The 16,324-nt window shown below is 29.4% G+C and overlaps 2 protein-coding genes across 3 annotated transcripts in view; both read right to left on the reverse strand.

Annotated features, from left to right (window-relative positions):
* Nucleotides 1-9,522, reverse strand: part of LOC119671405 (kinesin-associated protein 3-like) — a 32,815-nt gene extending 23,293 nt beyond the window's left edge. Inside the window, exons 1-2 of the mRNA XM_038082018.1 lie at nt 9,237-9,522; nt 8,605-8,725 (exon numbers count right to left, since the gene is read on the reverse strand). Of these exons, the coding sequence (XP_037937946.1) occupies nt 8,605-8,725; nt 9,237-9,469 (354 nt within the window). The 5' untranslated portion in view covers nt 9,470-9,522. The remainder of the gene's footprint in view (nt 1-8,604; nt 8,726-9,236) is intronic.
* A 1,545-nt stretch (nt 9,523-11,067) lies between these two features.
* LOC119674315 (pyrimidine-specific ribonucleoside hydrolase RihB-like) lies at nt 11,068-14,290 on the reverse strand. Of its 2 annotated transcripts, none has more exons than XM_038085459.1 (6): nt 14,205-14,290; nt 12,223-12,438; nt 11,975-12,154; nt 11,764-11,887; nt 11,555-11,697; nt 11,068-11,497 (listed from the first exon to the last, which is right to left on the reverse strand). In XM_038085459.1, the coding sequence occupies exons 2-6, from the start codon at nt 12,415-12,417 to the stop codon at nt 11,144-11,146; spliced, it is 996 nt and encodes a 331-aa protein (XP_037941387.1). In that variant the 5' UTR covers nt 12,418-12,438; nt 14,205-14,290; the 3' UTR covers nt 11,068-11,143. The 2 variants fall into 2 exon arrangements, with proteins under 2 accessions (XP_037941387.1, XP_037941379.1); XM_038085451.1 differs by lacking the exon at nt 14,205-14,290 and adding an exon at nt 13,654-13,867.
* Between the last annotated feature and the right edge of the window lie 2,034 nt (nt 14,291-16,324).

Raw genomic sequence — 16,324 nt, forward strand, 5'->3', positions numbered from 1 at the left:
AGTGTTGAAAGCTAACCTAATAATGTCTTACTTAACAGACTGATATAATAATAATTTACGGTTAGGTATTGATATTCATCCATAAATCCATAAGTGTCCTTCTAACCAAACCTGACCTAATAATATTTTATTTCCTTCCTTTTATACCGTTTTTCTTGTTACAAGCAATTATCATTGGTTTAGTCATTTAGTTAGCAATTTCCTCTACAGAATGCAAAGGTGCTAATGATATTTTACCCATAAAAATGGAATACGGACTTTGTAAAAGCTTCGGGTGCAATTTATTAAATTTAGTAATCATTTCTTTAACGTTCACTGCAGGTTTATTATTGCTGTTCTAGACTTTGTATACAAGTTATATATATCATAAAACCTTCCAAGCCGTAACATTACTTAAGTTTGTATTTATAAACTATTAGACATAAAAAATTATCCCTTCCAAGTCAAAAAAAAAAACAAAGAAAATAAAGTAACTAGCATTTATAACCTTTTTTATCCATACAAACTTTGCATGTCTGAGATATTTGGGTAAGGCATTTCGCATGCTAACGTTGGACTAACTGACCAGTAATTGACACGCCCTTAGTAAATGCAAAAATTTCCATTATCAGATAAGTCCTGTAAGATTTCTCTTACTAGACTTGCGTGTCTAGTGTCAAACATGAGTCGTGTTTTTACTGCATTTAAAGGACCTTTCATAACTTAAAGTTGCGTGTGTGACGCTGACATAAAAATATGTTAAATCATAACTTTTTAATTGGTTTTAACAAATTTCACTTTTATTTAAAAATTAACGTAAAACATGTAATTTAATAAACGTAACATAATTCATGGGCTCACTTTAAAAATTACTTAAAAATTAATAATAAAATAAAATATTTAAATATATAAAAATAAATCAATAAAAGTGTATTGAAAAATACAATATTGTTGTAAAGTTGTATAATATTAAAGTAAATAAAAGACTTAGTATCTGTTTATTTTTCACTATGAAATTTAAGTCATTAAGGTTATAGTGAACGCCCTAAAACCAACAACCGTCAAACCTTCAATAATTCGAAAAAGTCCATAAAAATTATAGGAACGTACGTCGATCGCCAACACTTGACTTAGACGCAGCGTGCTGAGCAAATATTGAACTTTCGCATAAATTAACACCTCAGATGTTGGCATGAAACCTCTCCGTCACATATCGTTAATCAATTTTAATGTAAAATAAATATATGTATATATAACTATTTAAATATATATATTAATATTTATTTACATAAGCAAACAATAATAAATTTTAAAATAAAATTTTGCCTATCTGATATATGTATCTGCAGTCATACAAGTATTTAACATGTATCTACTATTTCACGTGGACGTCAGAAAAAAAAACGCTTAATATTTTTAAATAATGTTAATTAATTAGTAAATAATGTATATGTTAATAATCATTATTTGCAAACAATGTATAAATAATTATAAAACTTATTACTTTAAAGACGTTATTATTTTTTTTATTATTTTGCTTCACTGAAGGCAAAAAAGTATCTACGAATTTAATTTGTAAATGATGCCGACAAATTTCTTTGAAATTAGTTTCATAAGAAAAACATTGTTATTTACATGAATTTTTTTTTAAATTTAATTTTAATTAATTTGGTTTTATGAAAAAATTAAATAATGACAATAATTTAAAAAAACATATCATAAGAGATTACCTCGTGCCCTTGATCTTGACAGCTAACAATTTCTCGTCAACTGTCAAGATTGTAAGGCTCCTCCGGTACTCCGTTCAGCTTTTGATGTCATCGCAAATTAAGCATAAATATAATCCCCGAATATGTTTATACTTTATCAGACTATATTTAAAAATAATGAATTTTTAATTATCACCAAAACATGATTATTTGATTGAAAATACCAACAAATATTTTTCGTATAAAAAGGCACTTAAAAACCGGCTCAGGTGATTTTATTCATTAATCCAAGCCAACAAATCATTCGACTATGTTTTGCGAGTGAGAAGGTCAATAAGTTTCGGTTATTTTTACCGCTTAAAGCATAATTTTTTTATCTTTGTTTATTTCCTTACTTCACAATAATTTGTTTTTAATTGAATACCGACTAAAACCTATAAACAGGTAATATCCATATTTTGCGCTATGCCCAGTCCACAAAGTATTCAATGAATTTATAAATTTATTAAATGGGCCACAATATTTTAATATTATCTTTTAGATACTATCTATAAGATACACCATATTATCCAATAGATACTACCTATCTTCGACAGAATGCTAGATGTCAATCAAGTATCAGAAAAATTTTCATTTAATAATTAGAATTATATAAAATTAATATATAAGAAATTGTATCTTGAAAGTGTTAACAATTGTATGCAGAGTCCATCAGGCGCGTACCAGAAAATTAACTCCCAACGGAGTTTAGAGATTGCAAACAAAAAATTTTGAAACTAAATGATTCAGTGGATTATCAGTACCATCTGAATCTAAATCAACTGCAGTCTCCTAGTGAATCAAAATTATAATGTAGTAAAATATTCCCGACATTCTACCTCTATTTCTGGTGGGATAGTCAAAATCGTAAGAAGATACTTCTTTTCCAGATAATAAGTTATATTAATTACAAAACCTTATCTCATGCATTAACCTTTAATTGCTTCCACATTAAAATATACACTCGGTTTTCACTAGAGATAACGACATTTTATTGCATTCTATTTGTGTGAATATAGCTCATCGATTCAAAATGGAACGAGCTTCAGGCACCCGAAGCCCTTGCTGTAGTCACGACATCTCTGGAGATCCCATAATTTTAAACAAATCTTACTTGAAATGCTAATAAATTTATAATACTATCCCATAGGTTTCATGAGAATAACACTGTCGAGTGGAACCTATAGCTTACCTTCAAGTAGATGATATAATGGAATAGATATATATTTATTTTATCAATCACTTTGCAGTTGACGTCTTTAAGTTAAGTTTAAAATACATGTATCATGTTTTTTTGACTCCTATGGGTCTCTGACAAAAATAGAATGTTTACTTTTCTCTTCCTTGTGTTCCCGATAAGAGGCATATCATAAGCAATGACAATAGATGAGTTAGGTAAGCAGGGTACGATTAAAAGACATTTGAAACAGCTGAATATAATATGAGCATCATGCTAATTTTTCTGAATGGAACGGTTATATATAAGAAATGTAAGAATAATAACTCATTAATAATTAGTTTAATAGTTTTAATCTCTTTGATATCCATACGATAATAAAATAGGTCAACAACCCTAAGTTGGCTCTTATTCTAAAATTTCATTGAACAAACTTTAAGTAGTTTAATTGTAGAATATGAGACATATGTTTAATGTTAATTTAAAATTAATATAAATCTAATTTTAGTGTAATTATGACCAAACGGGAAATATAGTAAAGATAAAGAATTGAAAGATAGGCATTTTAGGGTCTCGTAGCAGCCGTTAGTAGGCGTTATTTTAACTATAACTTTATCGCATAATATGATATTTACAAAAAAAAATAGATATAATAATAAATAATAACAAACTAGCATTTTTCTAAAGAATTACTTGAATATAATTGAAGCACTTAAGTGCGCTTTACTAGCTTTTTTTTAATATTTGAAATGATGTGCTATATAAAAAAACACATGCTTTAGCTATAGATTGTCAAGAACAATGTTTCAGAATAATATTTAATATATACGTAACTACTTTAGTTAAATATTTGACTCTCTTTTTTACCATAGCAAAATGCTTTTATATTGATATAAAATTTAGTATATGCATGTTCCTATATAAAATCTGAGTTTTGGTACTTATTTTAATTGGTCGTAAATATTAATCATTTTAATTTGTGCAAAAACAGTTTAACCAATTTATCTGCAGCCAGACAAACAAATAAAGAGACATAAACATGTGTCTTATAAACTTTCCTATGGGTATATCCTATATGATTTGCTTAGTCAATTCTATAGACTTTGTTATGAGTCAATCCTATAGTATTTGCTATTAGTAATCCTGTAGGATTTGCTATGAGTCAATCACATAGAATTTGCTATAAGTAAATCCAAAAGGCTTTGTTACGAGTAAATTTTAAAGGCTTTGCTATGAGGAAATTCTAAAGGCTTTACTATGAGCAAATCCTACAAAAAAGTACTATAGTAGGTTTAATCTCGGGTCTAGTATTTTAATTTCGAGGACTTAGCTAAAATCAAACCCACGGCAGTTGTCATATTTTGACCTGATTGTTGGACTGTACAATATATCTGGTAATATATAGGTATATAGCTCATACTATTATAATAAATAAATTTTTCATTTTCCATCGGATTTCTAGTTATTCCTTCAGTTATTTATACACTCTTATTGCAACGGTAGTATTGTGTCTCAAGTATATTTTAAATTTAAAGGTCACAGAACCCTAGTATAAATGCATACGAAGGTGCTTTGACTCACTTCCTAAATTTTCATTGTTTTTACTTTTTAATCAACTTGTTTTTTATTATAGTATTTGTCTTGTTTTGTTTAAGTAATACATTTTATCAAAGCAACTGTTAAGAATTATAATCGCCATGTCGAAATAAAAACAAAACGGCAAAAGTATAACTGCGCAGTCCAAATGAACAAAAAAAAAACAAAAATAAACGTTAGGAAAGCCAATAAACTGACCCGAATCATGAGTCATGAATCATAACATTCGCACATCTATGATGCCTCATAACACAAAGCCAATCCGAATATGGCAAGACGTCTTGGACAGGTGGCTAACGTAACGAGGCCCCCGGCCAAAAATAGTAAATTTGCTATGCATCACAAATTTTTTAATAAATGCAACAAAATAATAATTTTATTGCTCCAACGAATGTGTGTTAACTTATTAAATATTATTAAATAATACATAAATATATATGTATATATTAATACATAAACAATGAGATAACTCAAAAGTCTTTAATTAGCAATGAAAATTGAAAAGCGCAAAAAGCTATTAACTGCATAATTCCATTCCATGCCAGCGAGTATCTGAGCGATTCACATAATCCGCAGCAAAAAGCAGTCTTGGCCAAATCGGAGTGCAACATTAAGCAACACAAAATGATTGTTTGAGCCAAATTTCCTCAGCGTATACACGTTTGTCAGTTTGTCCACATGTCAGTTGCTATGATGACGAAATTGTTAGTAGCCATTTTCAGTAAATCGCTTCAAATTCTCTATATTTACAGCGCACTTAGCCTAAATCGTACTGGTTAGCCCAAATACGGTAGCGCAGAAGGAAGGAACTACAAGTAAATGGAAATTTTGGCCTTAAAACAATAGTCGAGTGCAGTAGTTGGAGAAAAATTTTTACTGTTAGGCAACTAAGGAGCTACGGAAGGTACGAAGGACCGAAGGACCGAAGGGTTGAAACACGCACGTGTGGTGAATCAGAATAAATGTATAAATGAATTTTCAAACTAAAGTGGAATTGAGAAAAATCAATACTAAAAGCGAAATAAACACAGAAAATTGTTAACAAAACTGTTGACCACATCGAGATCCTCCAACTTGAAAAACTTTTTACTTTGCTTTCATTTGCATCAGCTCGTAAGGACCTCTCGAAGCAGAAAATGAAAACGGGCTAAAAGCAGCAATTGACATTGTTTCAAGTGAATGCATTGAAATGAATATTGAAGGATAAATGAAAATAGGAAATACAACAAGAGCAACGCTGTTTATGGAGCTATTGTCGGAGGAGGGGAAGTACTTGAGAGAGGCATAATTGTTTTTTTTTACTAGGACGCTAGAATGTATCCCTGCAGCGGATTGGGGCAATCCAAAGGGGCTTGTAATAGTGTAAACAGGAAGTTTAATTTTTAGATGCCACGGAAAAATCATGCAGGCTTTAGGTAAATTAAGACTTTTTAAATAACAATGTGAAAATATGGACTTTTTTGTTAATTGCTTAACTAATTAATAATGTTTAACTAGAAAAAAAAATTTTTTAAAGACCATATTTCAACATTTCCCAATGGATAAACTTATATCATACATAGGGAGTGTCCCATATAAAAAATGTACGTAGCTACGTTGCTACTGCAAACTTACTCAGCAAGAGATATGTCATTCATTTGTATTTATTATTATTATGTCTATCCCGACCACAAAAAGTGTTGGGAGATGCATACGACCGAGACCCGTCATGTTACGACTGTGCGATTTACCTCACTTTCTTAGCTACCTATTGTAAGTCATCATGATTTCATTAGGAATAATAACAGTTTTACTAGGTCAACCATACCCAAATTTTTAATATTTTAATTGGAAAACTTTCTTTACTATACAGTTAACTTTAGTAAGCCATTTCTTTAGAAAAAACAGAGCTAAAGTTATTAATGGGTTACCCAGCAGGCCATATTAACCTCAGCTATCATCTTAAAGAGGTTGAGCTGTCTAATATTTTAATCATATCAGTTACTGTTATTTTTTTATCATTGTTAACGGATAATATTGTTTATTAATATTGTTTGTTTAATTTTGTGACTGTTAAGCGTTTTTTTTTTTGGGCCAATATGAGGTTACGGAGCCATGAGCTCAGTAACCTAAAACTACTTTAAAAACTATTTGTTTATCGTCATTAATTAATAAGAATTTCAGTAGAGTCATTGGTAATGAGAAACTTCTCGAAAAAATATATTTTGGCCTTCATTTTGCAAATAATATGTTTTCGTTTTCTGAAGGTAGTCAATATTTCAACTGTTCGATTTGGGTCTTACCTATTTAGAAAAAAAAACATTAACGCAGTGCTCTATAGAGAGGTCCTGTCTTCATCTTACTCTTATTATTACTAATATTCCTAACTATAAACATCAAATTCATTAGAAAATATTATTTTGAAAGTGTTCGTTTCTCTAATATTCATATATGTATGTGTACAAGATCATAACTTCATATATAGATCTATGATATTTACTGGAAGAATGTCAATTATTATGGTAACCATATACGTTACAATAAATTGAACAATTTGAATGAATATCAAATATTTTAAGTGATCAGTTATTTCTGACTAAAATCAAAATTGAAAGTATATAATAAAACAAACATAAATATCTTTGTGTTTTAATAAAACCCCAAAGTAATCTATGAATTACAGGTCACTGATGTAAGGTCGTAAACAAAGATCTCTATGCTAATTAAACGAAAGAATGTGTGGAAACTTGCACCATAGAATATTATAAATACAATTCATTAATAAATTTAAAATATGTTAAAATAAATGAAAAACATCAATAACTCAATAAAACTTATTCCTATTATTTTAATAAAAAGAAAGATAATGATAAGCATATTGTCTATATGGGATATTATCTGTATGGGATATTGTCTATTTGGGATATTCTCTATATGGAATATTGTCTATAACAATCACCTTCCAAAGATAGTTCTTTCAATTGAAAGAAAGATAATTATTATTATCTATAAAGGATAAAGTCTATATGCAATCACCTTCCAAATATAGGACTATAGAATGCTGACAACAATAGATTTTATAAAAATCAGGATGTCAATTTTAGTGGTTAGCTTTAATAGTGCCGTATAATATAAAGAAAGAGTTCAGTGCATTCATAACGTTCTCATAAAAACAAAAAAAATCTAGTAAATTCAGAGAAATAATTTTAAAGAGTTTTTTAATAGTCTATACCCCTCTATGCCTCCATTCGGAACATTTTTCAATCAATAGTATATATTATATGTTGCAGCGCACAATTGTCGATTTTTAATATAATAAATATATGTTAATAGTAAGAGATAAATGATATGTATCTACTCAATGTAGCATTTAGAGTTGTTAGTCCTCATAAATCTTGATATGAGCAATGGGTTCTTATAAGGTGTAAGATATATTTGTGTTATGAAATAAAAAGTGTGATATAGAAAACATAATGTGGTAGATGTATTTGTTTATATTTTTATTTATTTTCTTACTTTAGCACTGCTAAGACAACAACATTACCAGCTATGCTCTGAATCAGGTTGCCACCCATTGAATGAGTCAGTGAAAAGGCGATAATTAAAAGCGAAATTGAATTTAAATTGGATTCGATTTTCATCAGTAGAGTTTTCAATTTCATTTGAAATTAAATTTGTGAAGCTTTTACTGTCTTCCACAGAGTTTTCCTCAAATTTCCTCAAATGCTGTAATTCATTTTTAAACTCTTTGTGCCTTTATTGACTTTCAAAGTGGCAGGCAAAACCTCACTGAGTGTGCTTAACACGGCTGTAGGCGCTTATGCTTTGCAGTGTGAAAAGGGCTAAGCTTCTGCTAACATAAATAATTCTTGTTTGATAAAAAAAAAAAAATTATTTGATTAAGCTTCCCTCGTTTATGCAAGTTAATAGGAACAATGTCTGTCTGTCTTTTGGTCTGTTTGTATTTCTGTCTGTCTGTCTGTCTGCGACATTCTGCTTTCGCATAGTAAATAATTTCTTTCTTCTTTGTTGTTGTGATTTCTTGGCAAATGGGTTTTTACTCTTGCTTTTCTTTATTACTTAATCATATATGCACTGCCCGTTACCACCCGCAACTTTACTTACCTTCTTTTCCTCTATCATTGGATTTTTATTTGGATCGCCGAAAACTGTCGCTTCCAATTGATAATTCACTATCAAAGCTTTTTCCGTTGGATGTGGTTCAATCGTACCGCCTTTCCAACGTCTGAGCGGTACGCGTCACAGCAAAGTGAAAGAAAAACACAATTTTTTTTTTTTAATATTAAATAACACGAAACATTTTCTTAAAAATTTATTTATAATATATTTTTTTAAATAATTTTAAATTTATTTAAAATAAAATAAAATAACAAAAACAAATAACAAAGTCACGAAAGAATTTTACACTTGAAAATTCAAAATCAAAAGAATAAAAAATTAAAGGAAAATTCTTAACTAGAACCACCACACAATCAGCGGTTGGCGCATACGTGTGCGTGTGATTGTGCGTGGAAAATACGAGGGAAATGGAAAATCGATAAAGCTGCTAAAACAAGGTAAGAAAATTCTTTTTGCAATTTCGTTATATTTCCTAGAGTAAATATTTGCACTTCAAATAAATTTCCATTTTTTTTTTGCAAATTAAATTAAAAACCGTAATAAAATTCCGTTATTTTTAAAAATTCTGAATTAATTTTCATTCATTTTCTTAATTGTATTCACACACACACACTCACTTTTTTATAAATTTTGCATCGTCTGTGCTTTGCATATTTGTTGCAGATAATTTTCTTAAGTCTTGTGTAGCGATTTGTTGTTGCAGTTGTTGTCTTAATACTGTTAATTCACTTTCTAATTGTTGTAAATGCAAATCACCGGCGATCGAACTAACTATGTAATATATGTAATGTAATAAAAAAAGAAGTAATATTAAGCCTCCGACTATTTGGAAAAACAGCGCTACTGGCATACGAGGAGCACGACGGACCAACGCATACGTCCCAACGCTTCTCCAATTGGATTCGTTCTGAGCTATTGTTGTTGATGGTGGTTGGTTTTGTGTACTGTTTTCTTGCTTTTTGCTTTAACACAGACATTTAACAAGTTTGTTGTGCTGAGTATTTTCTTTGTTTTGTACTCGTTTGCTTGATTTCAGTGTTATAAAGTGTAATTTTTTTTATTAGCTTACCACACAATTCTATGGCGAAGTGACTACAGTTGCGGCTAACAGAGTGAAAAGTTTGTTAATATACATAAATAAATTAACGTAATTTATTATGGTATAATATAATTAACTTGGTAAATATGAAAGTTTAAAATAAATTTACTTAAAGTGTTATGAAAGATTCAATGATATATATAATAGATACTGAAATAAGTATTGTGAGCAAATCTTGAATACGAAATCTTGAATATGCAAATCATATTGACAGTGCTAATCTAGTGATTTTGTCAGTGATCAGTGACAACTGTCAATACAAAAAAATCTTAAAATAGAACCATTTTGCTATGATTATTATATAATTAATCATGAAAATCTTAAGTCCGATTTTGTAAAGCTGCGGTTTTACTTTTACGCTCGTCTCGCGTTGATTTTGTTTTCAGCCCATTTATTATGTAATAAATGACTATAATCTATTAAGACTGTTCGAGTTCGAGTAAATTGATGGTAAATTTATGGATATAGTAAATTATGTCGGTATGGCAGCGAATGTTGGTATTTCAAGTAGGGTAAATTAGATAAAAATTAGGTATTAAAATTGTGAAAATTTTATAAGATGTTTAATAAATTAATTTGAAAACTTTTAACCAAAAATAATAAATAAATGCAATAAATAAATAAATAAATATTTACATAAGTGCAGTGCAAAAAATCCTTAGAAAATTTTAATTTACTTTACCTCAATTTACTCGAACTCGTACACGGCTTAAGCTTATTGACAAATAATTATATAGCTGGTAAAATTAGTTCACTTTAATATTGCCAATGAACAAAATAATCGAATAATAATAACATGATATTTGGAACAACATGACATTGTTTCAACTTTCAAAATATTAGAAAAACAAGAAATTATGGACATGACCACGATTTAAATCAAATCTATTATATTTAACAAGACAGAGAGACTTGGGGACCTTAATATAACTGAATCATTTTTTTCTATTTTAATGGATGTTTTAGGCATGAGACACCCGCCATACGGATTGCTCTATGAGGTCTACTTTTCTTTTAAAAATGTATTGTCAAAAGATATGTTGAGAAATGCTGTATTGCAAGAGTTGTGATTTCACATTTACATCATATGTATGGATACTGTTATAGATTTTGCTTTGTTAACAATCAAGACAATGAAGTACAACAATCTAGTAGCATCCAAAAAATATATACATCAAAATCATACTCATTATTTTTTCATTGATATTCGAATTTGATTTATAACGAATCTAATTCAACGTAATTTACAAATATAATCATAGACTTTTCCTATGAACTGACTGGTAGCTACAAAATATATTAACCTTAAAACAAAATTAAATAAAGAATTTGGTAATATGGTAAGAATATATTTTTTGTTTATTTTGTCGAGTAATTTTATTTTCTTTTTGAAATCATGAATACTTTTAATCTACAGTTTCAGTATTATATATTCAATGTCTTCAGTCCCACAGTCCACTCTGCAACAGTTTTGAAAAACTCAGCATTAAGGTCTTCAATAATGCGCACATTTTTCGGATTTTTATCGACTTCATGCAAATGATCCAAAACCATTTGACCTCGTGTATGACCACCTAAAACATCGACTGTAGCGTGCCATTTGTTTGATTTGCTGACAGCATGGTTTTCAAAAAGATAGACAGCAGTTAACATGGCATCGCAGGGATTCCAGACTTCAAAGCCCGCTGTAGAGTACTGAGCATGCTCAACTTTATTTAAAGTTTTTATAGCTTCATTGCAGGTTTCTGCCAATGGTCCTAGGACCTCTAGACGCCAGTTCTAAAATTAAATTTAATTAAAATCTGCATACATTTTTTTTAAATATGATTGCCTTACAAGATACACAGCAAAACGATCACTCATACAAGGTTCCCAAGGTAATATCGTTACCGGGCAAATTGATTTTTCCAGCACAATATGTGCTGCTTCTGGATCACAATAAAAATTAAATTCAGCAGCACGTGTAAAGTTGCCCACTCCTGAAAATTTATAAATATATGGAATTTCGTATAATTATATAAGTTAATAAATGTCTAGAAAGTTACCTTGATAGTTGCCACCCATTATAAATAAATCTTTAACGTCATTGGCAAAATTGGGATACATCGCATAACATAACGCAATATTAGTTAATGGCCCTGTAGATATCAAAGTTATTTGTTTTGGTTTCTATACGGTATATACGAGAACAACAAACTAATTATAAATTCTTTAATTTTGAAATCTCTTAAAATAGATTCAGAACCAGAAACTCACCGCACTACAAAGTTCATTTATTTTACAAACTCCGTGTTCTGACTCCGATATAAAATCTTTTATATTCAAGTCGTCTTCATTTAACACGTCGCCAAATCCGTCTTCTCCATGAAATTTGAAAGTACTTTCCTGTTGCCTTTTTGGTAAAAGTGGGTCTGATGCACCAAGATATACAGGTATCTAAAAAAATTATATATTTAATTCTATTTTAATATGTTATGTGAAAATACTGATTCAATTCTGCTCACATTCAGACTATCACTCGCTTTTAATATACGTAATGTATTCTTAGCTGCATTCTCCAAATCGGTATTACCGCAACCACAAATGGTTACTCCTAGCAACACAATTCTCTTCTCTTGATGTGCCTTTATAAGCATTAATAAGGCCCATGCATCATCACTGCCTCCATCGCAATCAAAAATTACATATTTTGTTGTCATAACGCCGATTCAATAGGACCTCTGCAAAAACTAGATATTAAAATCTTTATGTACATCCATTGGTTTATTCCCTTGAAATTCATGAAATGAAATTTTATTTTTGTTATGACATTTTTTGTCAGTTTTGGGGACAATTTTTATTTTGATAATTACATAAAAGGAGACCTATTTTAAACTCAGTCTCAAGCCGGTAGAGATTTATATCACCGAAACAAACAACGAATTCGAAGCTATTGAGATATATAGTACCTATGTCTGTCTATTAAAACTCTCAATAATAAATAAGTATTTCAATGTTAAGTTTATAAATTCAGAACTTAGATTGGATTTCCGATTCCATCCAACCACAAGAATTATTGAGACTAATACAAGCTCAGTGCAGTATTGATACCACTGAAGGTCTTATTTTGATTTCAATATTATTTCTTATTTCTTCCAGTAAAAATCTATTTTCTTTTAAGTAGAAATCTTTTTGAACTGACTAAACCTAGTACTGCCTATTCTTCAGAATAGCAGTTCCACTTTGTCTAAAGAAAGCCGAGTCATAGAACGTGTTTAATCGCTTCTTCCATGTTCTTATTTCCACAGCTTTGAAACAAGTTTCTACTAAGGGTATCTAATCTAGTGCATACTTATAAATCAAAGACGTATAAGGATGAATGATTGACACTGATGTTTGTTGAACTTATAAGAATATATATTATTTTATTGCATATTTTCGGTTAAAGTTGCCATGGTTGTTTTATTCTACCTACAAATAATTTTTTTTTTTGGGATTGTTTTTTGTCGGACGGGATTGAGATAGCTATCTCAGATTATCTTACGTTTGACAAAATGGCAATGCCTGATCTGGCCAGCTCAAAACTGTAATGTCAGTATGACTGAAATCTAAATTGGAATACCGTTGTCGACTATACTAATCTTATTTATAGATGAGTAATCTTAATTTGTGATTTCAACTCTATACTCATGCTTTGATGACAGTTTGGTGTACAATATTGATATATCAATATTGTATCTTAATAAAAATATTGGTATACAATATCGTATTACATTTCTCCATTTGAACTGTCTCATGGATGATTTTATTTTTAGCTTGGAAAATCAATAATAGATAGGCAGTCTGCAAATAAAGGACCTATTGAGAACACCCAACAATTCATGATTAAAAATAAATATATATACTTTTACATTTGGTACATTGGAGAGCAACAAGTCTGACGGTTATAAACTTACTTAGTATAGGATTCAATTGTGTTTTGTGATGTTCTAATAAAATATTACGATTTTAGCTATAAGTGATTCAATTCATCAAAACAGAGAGTTAATAAATGGGCATTATTCTGATTTTTCGAACACGCCAGTTATTTTAAGCAACTTTTTCCACCGGATATTACCAAATTTCAGAGAATGATTTCTGTAACTATCTAGAATTATTCGTATCACAATACTATGACAATTAATATATATTTTTTTGACAACATTTCTAAAATTCTTAGCATACTTAGCATAGACTACTTGAATATAGACAAATAAAATTAAGATCGTAGTGTAATCGGCATTTCACCAACGCCGTTTATATATGCCACATTATTGATATCTTAAAATCGTAGAGGAGAAGAAAAAATTTTTAAACCATTTAGTACCCTTTTTCTAAGATTTATCCGAAGTCTACTACATTCGGTTATAAAATATTTTAGTTTTTATAATGGTCTATATGAATACTAAACCGAATGTAGGGTACCACTAAAACAATATCACTATTTTTTTTTAAACAAATACTTTACCGCTTAATAAACGTTTTTTCCAACTTAAAAGCGACAGTATTTTCCGTTTGTAATAAATTTAATTATTTTATAAAAAAATCGTATGATTTAATGTATGAAATGATTTTTTAAATATAATAAAGTACAAATTTTAAAAAAAAATTTATTAATTACTGCGTTAAAATTTTTTTGGAATTTCGACACGTAAAACTCGATGTAGACATTTAGAATAAATTATTTATACTAAATCACGAAATTTATTTATTAACTCACTGAGTACTTTTGTTAGAATTTTTCTATTAATTTTCGTAAATGGAATTTCTCAAATTATTTTAATAATATCACTACATAAAGAATGTGAGAGTTTTGACCCTCCTTCCATGAGAATTCTAGTTGATCTTTCCATACTACGGAATGATCCGCTTGCTTTTGATACAAAATATTTTCAAATTTTTACGTTCTCTCTCAGAGAATTTATTATTGATAATTTTCAAATTTTACTTGATATAAAAATATTTATTTTTTTCCAAGAGATAATAGATGATAGGTTTAGAAACTCATACTCTTAAGTTCTTAATAAAAATTAGTCAAATAATATGATAATATGATGTTCTGTTTGACAATTAATCATTGAGCCACAACCAAATATCAGTGAAGTATAAAACATCTTCAATTGGCAACTAGAAACTCATTAGATATCATAAATAATAAGGAATTTGAAGAATACTAGATATCCTAAAGAGTGTGGAATTTGTTACGCGACTATACGTTAGGAATTATGGTCATGGCATTGGGCGTACGAATAAACAAAGGACGGCGTTATATCATATCATAATCATAATCATCTTATTCATAAACAGTAATAAACATAAACACTGAACATAAACAGTAAAAATGATAATTAAATATCATCATTTTTATAGTCATGACTCCAAGATCATATATATTAATGATACTTTAAAGAAAAACACGATAACTTTAACGAAAATTATTTTCAAAATAAGCAATGCCATCCTTAATGACACACCAGGAAAGGTCTTTAGATTAAAAATAAAAATATATTACAAATGTATTAACTTATTACTATAGGAGTTATTTTTTAATTTTATTTAGACAATTGTTATATTGGATACCACTTACCTACACATAGATTAAAAAAAAATATTAGAAATAATCCGACCTCCATATAAAATACCAATCTTGATAATGCCTTAATTGGAACCGCACGAATACTGTTTGGGTTATTGCATTCAACTCTGGTTACTGGTATAGAGAAACCTCTTAATACTCACGACAGCAGTCGTAGAGAAAACATAATAATGTATTTTCTTTGTGACTGCTCTGATCTAGCGTTCAAGAAACATGTTTGTAGGAAAACACTTCTTTGACAATTTGTCAGACTGATAATCGGTAGAAAGAAATATCCGTTAAATTATCTAAACTCAAAATGATTAAATGATCAAAATGATGGTAGTAAAACAGCGAAAAATAGTTAACTATGAGAAGGGAATAAATAACTGCTGACCTCCTACTGCACTGGATTATTGTTTATCACTTCATCAGACTAAGCAATAATTGACCTCAGTTCTGCATACCTCCCCGAGAAACCTGTAACCATTCTGAGATTTGAAAACGCGGTGTTGGTAAGTCTGTCAGTTTTCGCAAATAATATCAGGGCTCTATCCTTTATGCATTTTTTGATGTATGTATGTTTCAATCTTGAGGTCCCTGAGGATGTCATTCGTCCTAATGTTCCATAGTACTTTGAAAAGTCTTCTCAGAGCCTGACTTTGTGCAGTTTCTAACTGGCGAATAGTAATGTTTGAAGCTTTGCTAAACGCTGCACATCCATATAGAAGTGACGGACGAATTATTTGGTTATATATCAGTTTCCTTCTCTTATTGATGAAGAATTTTGACACAGCTTCTTTTCAGTTGAACATATTTAACCCATGTGAATCGTTTGTCCAACGTGATGCCGAGATATTTATCGCTATGCACCCAGTTTATTACCATATTATATATTATATTATAGTTTATATATAGTATATATAAGTATGTATATTATTCTATTAACAAGTATATAGTAATAATTGGTAAAGTGAGCTGAGAATTAAATTTAGTATTTTTTGTATATAATT

This window comes from Teleopsis dalmanni, chromosome 1 (assembly GCF_002237135.1).
Source record: "Teleopsis dalmanni isolate 2A chromosome 1, ASM223713v2, whole genome shotgun sequence".
NCBI lineage: Eukaryota > Metazoa > Arthropoda > Insecta > Diptera > Diopsidae > Teleopsis > Teleopsis dalmanni.